The sequence below is a fragment of the Chrysochloris asiatica genome, unplaced genomic scaffold (assembly GCF_000296735.1).
Source record: "Chrysochloris asiatica unplaced genomic scaffold, ChrAsi1.0 scaffold00130, whole genome shotgun sequence".
Taxonomy (NCBI): Eukaryota; Metazoa; Chordata; class Mammalia; order Afrosoricida; family Chrysochloridae; genus Chrysochloris; species Chrysochloris asiatica.
The window spans coordinates 4430504-4436634 of NW_006408648.1; the positions used below are offsets into that span (position 1 = coordinate 4430504).

The window sequence follows — 6131 nt, forward strand, 5'->3', positions numbered from 1 at the left end:
ATGTCATGCTGGGTAAGATGGAGAGTCAGAGAAAAAGAGGAAGACCCCCAACGAGATGGATCGGCCAGGTGGCATCATTGATGGCGTCAAGTGTGGCGGCTGTGGTGGGGTTGGCCCAGGATCAGATACTGTGTTGTTCTGCTGTGTGTGGGGTCTCTATGAGTCGGTTCCAGCTCAATGGCCCTGACAACAACAACAATATTTGAGACCTAATGACAAATCGACTCTATTTTGTTTAGGTCGGCATACTCATGCTATCAGCCCCACAGCTGGTAAGTGGCAACGCCAGGATACAAATCCTTGCGGGTCTCTTATCCCTTGTGCTCAGCCACAGTCCTTAAGAGCGGGAAGTCACCCAAAAGGGAAAGAGTTCAACAAGGTTCAAGAACTATAAGGACAAACTTTGCCAACACTCTATGTTTCCCCAACCGAAAAGTGACAAAAGCAGTTTGCAAAACATATGTGTGGTTGCTTACAGCTACCCATTTCCAGTTGGTCGTAATATTGATAATGCCTCCTTCCCCCTATGTGGTGAAGGTTTTGCAATCTAACCTCTTAAAGGGATTTCTGACCTTTTCCCTTGTGAACAGCTTTCCTTGTGAAGAAAACTGAATATAGTTTTAACAGGTTTATGTAGATTTCTTTCATGAGGCACACCAAATTTGTTTTGTTTTGTTTGTTAAAGTTAATTGTTGGTATGAACATTATACTAAGTTGCCTGTAAATAAAATATGCATGTCGTTGTGACCCTGCATTGACCTTCATTTTTAACAGGGAGTTAAGGGATCTTAGAGGTCTTCTAGATTTATATGTCAGTTATGCTTGGTTTACTTTCCAAACATGCGTCCTTTGCCTTTTCCTTGCTATTTCTAGGATGGATGATGGCCGACTCTTAGACTACCTTATGAATCATGATGAGCTGATGGAGGAAAAAGTAGCCTTTTACATCCGAGACATCATGGAAGCTCTGCAATATCTTCACAGCTGCAGGGTAGCACATTTGGACATAAAGGTAAGAGGAAATAGGAGTCCTTGCAGGGACACTGCTAAGTCCAACTTACCAAGAATTACTCTTGAGGAATGTTAGCTCTAACTCATTCTACTTGCTTAAATTTAGAATACTCAGAAATATTAGATAGAAACTGTTGCTGTTAAGTGCCGTCAAGTCGGTTCTAACTCATAGTGACCCTGTATAGGGTTTCTGAGGAGCAATTGGTGATTTGAACTACTGGCCTTGTAATTCAAATTGAATCACAGTGACCCTGTATAGAGTTTTCTAAGAGCAGCTGGTGGGTTTGAACCACCAACCTTGTGGATACCAGTCCAGTGTTTATTCTATAGCACCACACCAGGAACAAGGTTGTCACAGAATTTAAATGAGTTCTTCATGAATTAATAAAACCATCATCAGAGTAAGTATGACATCTGGGGTGAAAGGGAGGGAAGTTTTAACCACCTAGTCTAACTTTATAGACTACTTAGACCCATTGCCATACAGTCAGCTCTGACTCCTTGTCCCGCCATGTCTATCAGGGTAGAACTTGTTCCGTAGGGTTCACTTTATTGAACGAACCTAGTAAATGCCACCTTCTCTTTCATGATGTTGTTGTTAAGTGCCGTCAAGTCGGTTCCGACTCATAGCGACCCTGAGCAGGGTACTCAAAAATAAATCCCTGTTCTTCAAAAGCAATAATTTATTCTTTTCTTGACTTGATCCCAAAGTAAGAGGTAGATAAGAAGACATGATTTTCCACGTCAAACAACTTTTCTGAAGTACTACCCAAACTTTGAGCTTAGTTTGAAGTCTCCTATGCATTTTAGGAAATTTCCCATACATCATAGGCTTTATGAAAAATATAAAAGGACCATATTTGAACTACATAAGGGTGTCCTACTGCTAGTCAAAACATTGAGCTTACTTGCTTTCTTTCCCTGACCTCTTGGATCTCCACAGCCTGAAAACCTGCTCATCGATCTCCGGATCCCAGTGCCCCGAGTGAAGCTCATTGACTTGGAGGATGCTGTCCAGATCTCAGGTCACTTCCACATCCACCACCTTCTGGGAAATCCAGAATTCGCTGCCCCGGAAGTGATCCAAGGCATCCCTGTGTCCTTAGGCACAGATATCTGGAGCATCGGGGTGCTGACATATGTCATGCTAAGTGGGGTTTCCCCCTTCTTGGATGAGAGCAAAGAGGAGACCTGCATCAATGTGTGCAGGGTAGACTTTAGCTTCCCCCATGAGTACTTCTGCGGTGTGAGCAATGCTGCCAGAGATTTCATCAATGTGATCTTACAGGAAGATTTCCGAAGGCGTCCCACAGCAGCTACCTGCCTACAACATCCCTGGCTGCAGCCACACAACGGCAGCTACTCCAAAATCCCCTTGGACACTTCCCGCTTGGCATGCTTCATAGAACGCCGCAAGCATCAGAATGATGTGCGTCCTGTTCCCAATGTCAAGAGCTATATTGTCAACCGGGTGAACCAAGGGACGTAGCCATCTCTCAGCCCTGGAGGTTTCACATAGAAGTGGGATGTGAGCCAAAGCTAGACTGAATGTGTCTGTAAATAGTTCTCTGTTAATGACTTCACTGCACGCAGTCCTCTGGATTGACAGATGTACCTCTTAAACCTTTCCAGCGGTTATTCAGGGTCTGAGCAGCAGTTAAAGTCACCCTAAATTAGATGAGCTGTTAGAAGATATTTTCATCCTGAATTCCAAAATGAGTGGGTAACTGATCAAACCTTAATCTCACCATGGTGAATATTAAATGGTTTCTGCCTTTGCTGCAATTTTAAGCAAAAAGTTCTATTTAACAGAGATGTCAACTTTTCCTGTTTAGATGACTTAGATATAGTTTCTTAATAGGATACATATACATCCTCTATATAATCTACCCCGTTCAGGTTTCAGAGTTTTATAATAGAGATATATATGAAATCAATCATAAATAACTTGGAGTGCTCTAGTGAAGACGGTCATTTATTTACGAAGCAGTACCTAGTTTTGACTAAGCACAATTAGATGACAAGTTTTTTAGAGCATTTTATACATCTTGTATAGAAATCTTTTACCAAAACCTGTGCATTAGGAGAAAACAATGATACCCTTTTCCAATCTGTAAACAAAGAGATTTTCTCTCAGTCACAGTGATTTGATTAACATAGGTTCTGTATATGAATAGCTACCCCCAAATTCACTGGCAGCTCAGAGTTAATCTGGTAGAAATGACTGCCAGGAAAGAAGTCCAAATACAGTAAGCATAATGGGGTTGTTTTTATGTCTATACCTGGTTTGAAATAGATAAATGAATATAACAAGTTCATACAAAAAAACAAGTAAAAAGCTTTCCTGCAGTTCCAATGAACAAAGAAACAACACTTTCTGATTTCTTCTACCACTGTAGGATACAGTCGTCAGAAAGTTGGCTTGCTTTATTTCTAACTCCTTCTTGAATCTAAGGGGTGCTTACCAAAAGGAGGCAGCCATATAGGCCTTTGAAAGGCCTGTTCCCAAGTCCTTTCTGAAGCCATGGAGCAAAATTACATCACTCTTACCAGAACACTAAAGTCTTAACTGAGATTGCAATACTCCGCCACTGATATTTCACTGGATTAAAAGGACTAATTGTACTTTGAGGCCAACGCTGTTCTCTACTGTATATTCCTCAGACAAGATTATTCCTAACTGCCCTTTTTTCCTTGTAGGAAAAAAAAAGAAAGAAACCTGGACACTTTATGGTCTTTTCTTTGGGTTTTTGTTTCCTTTTTTTTTTTGGGGGGGGGGGAGGTGTGTTTTAGTTTTTGTGTTTGTACATGATCTACCCTTTGTTGTCTAGAACATGTTTTGAAAGTTGGTATTATGCAAATAATATTTTCAGAGTTATCTCAAGTGTTTGTCCATATCAGGTTTCTGGCATCGCTGCTTTCCTAAAATAGGATTGAGAAAGTTAAAATCATGCACAGAAGTGCAAGCAGAGAGTTGATGAAGCATCAACTAGACCTCCTAACCTATCTATAAGGTGAAAGAAATCCTGAACTTTAATATCTAAAGACACTTCATCCCACAGTGAAAATGTAGAATTAAAAATACTCTTCATTCTTTGCCATTGGTTTAAAGCCAACTTCCTCATCCATCCATCTCATACAAGGGTATATATTAATAAACTAGTAGAAAGTACAAGCAATAAGACTAGATAGCACTTAATATTTGGGGGATTCATCAATTATGTGGAAACCGACTCAGACTGTATTTGTTTCCTAGTTTTTGAATGGCCCTGGGTCATCAAGTCTAACTCTTTCAAAGCTCTCTCTGGATTAACCCTCCATATTCTTCATTCTAACCTATATGTATATACAAATACTGTATGATGCAATATTTAAAATTTAAAGCATATTTACTAAAAACCTTTTTAGTAAACATGTCTTCATTATGGTATATAGCAGGAAAGAAAGAAGTCTGGCCCATAGGGTTTGCCATGAGTTGGATTGTAAACTGTGAGGATTCCACAGATGATTACTTGGCTTGCCAAATTCTGTGCTGTCCCTGTGGCTGACTTGACTAAAGAGCCCCCTGCTGAGTCATTTTGAATTTTGATGACCAAAGAGGAGGCAAGCTGAGTTTCTGCTTGAGAGTTACAGGCGTTTGTGTATATATATGTATACTGTGACAGGGGTGCATTATTGAAGAAGTGTGTTGGGGAATGCAATCAACGGGATGTTAGAACTAAAGCATTCACATCAAAACTGGGATAACCCAGATGTGAGGATCCCTGGAATCCCTTCACCCCAGAACACATGTTGGGAAAAGTGAGGAGATACAAAGATAGGCAAGGAGAGACAAAGAAATTTTTTAAATACATTGTTTTGTTAGCTGAAACCAAGACAGAGTCATTAGAATAGAATGAATTTAATAGAAGCCTCAAGAGAAGGGGTGTATATTTGCTATAGTCTGATAATCCAAGAAAGTTAATGGGCAGACTTTGTGTCTGCAAAGCTCCTTGTTCTTCCCAACAACGATAGGATAGTGATCTTGGTTCAAGGATTCTCCTTAGGATAGTGATCTTGGTTCAAGGATTCTCCTTAGGATAGTGATCTTGGTTCAAGAATTCTCCTTAGGATAGTGATCTTGGTTCAAGAATTCTCCTTAGGATAGTGATCTTGGTTCAAGGATTCTCCTTGTTAAATTGAACATTAACAAGGAATCCCAGAGATGGGGGTGGAGAATGTACATTTAGGTTGTTCTGTGGGCAATTATGATGAGGAAAGAAGATCAGGGACCACTCTCTTTTACCTGTTCTGGACAGAGATACTCATTACTTGGTGGACAAGAGTTATAGAGAGGAGAAGATAGTACAACTCCAGTGTGGTGTTGTGGATAGGTACTGGACTGCGAACCACCAGGTCAGCAGTTCAAACTCACCACCTGCTCCTCAGAAACCCTATACAGGGTCACTATGAGTTGGGACCCATTTGACAGCACTTAACAACAATAACTGTAATTATAGAAGCTCTTGAAAACAAACCTCAACTAGGAATAGAAGGAATAAATCTCAAGTCTAAACGGGGAAAGCAAAGGTTGGTTAAAGTCACAAGTTCTTTGCTTGGCTTTTATATTCATAGAGGGTTTTTGTTTTGTTTTGTTTTTTAATGTTTTGTTTCAGTTTGGGTAAGGATGGGATGTGTAAATTATGAAGGAAAAGATCAGGGATAACCCATATTAATTAAAAAGTACAAAGATTGCCTCTTAGACATTTTCCCCCCAAGTTAAATAGATTTATATCTACATAGAGTTGAATGTGGGAAAAATTAAGAAAAACAGTAACATTGGAGGTATCCTTCAGGTCTCACAGCCATAAACAATCTAAGGGGAAGTGGAGGAAGCATAGGGGGAAGCTGGCTTCACTGCTTTGTGGCTCACACAGCCTTGATAAATAGTAGTGCCTTTCAGAGAGGAGAATGGGAGATAAAACGTTCATTGTATTTAGATTGACTGATAGTTCAGCATTTTTTTTTTTCTTTTTAAAAATATGTCTTTTAAATGAAACATATGAATAAAGGGTAAGGTCAGGAATTTTTGCATTTTCTATTCCTGATTTGTCCTTCTTTACAGAGAGTGAGTCTTTGTT

The 6131-nt window shown here is 39.9% G+C and overlaps 1 protein-coding gene across 1 annotated transcript in view; it reads left to right on the top strand.

The window, feature by feature from the left end:
* Nucleotides 1–2500, top strand: part of KALRN (kalirin, RhoGEF kinase) — a 154124-nt gene extending 151624 nt beyond the window's left edge. Inside the window, exons 26-27 of the mRNA XM_006869371.1 lie at nucleotides 874–1012; nucleotides 1955–2500. Of these exons, the coding sequence (XP_006869433.1) occupies nucleotides 874–1012; nucleotides 1955–2500 (685 nt within the window). The remainder of the gene's footprint in view (nucleotides 1–873; nucleotides 1013–1954) is intronic.
* Nucleotides 2501–6131: the final 3631 nt, after the last annotated feature.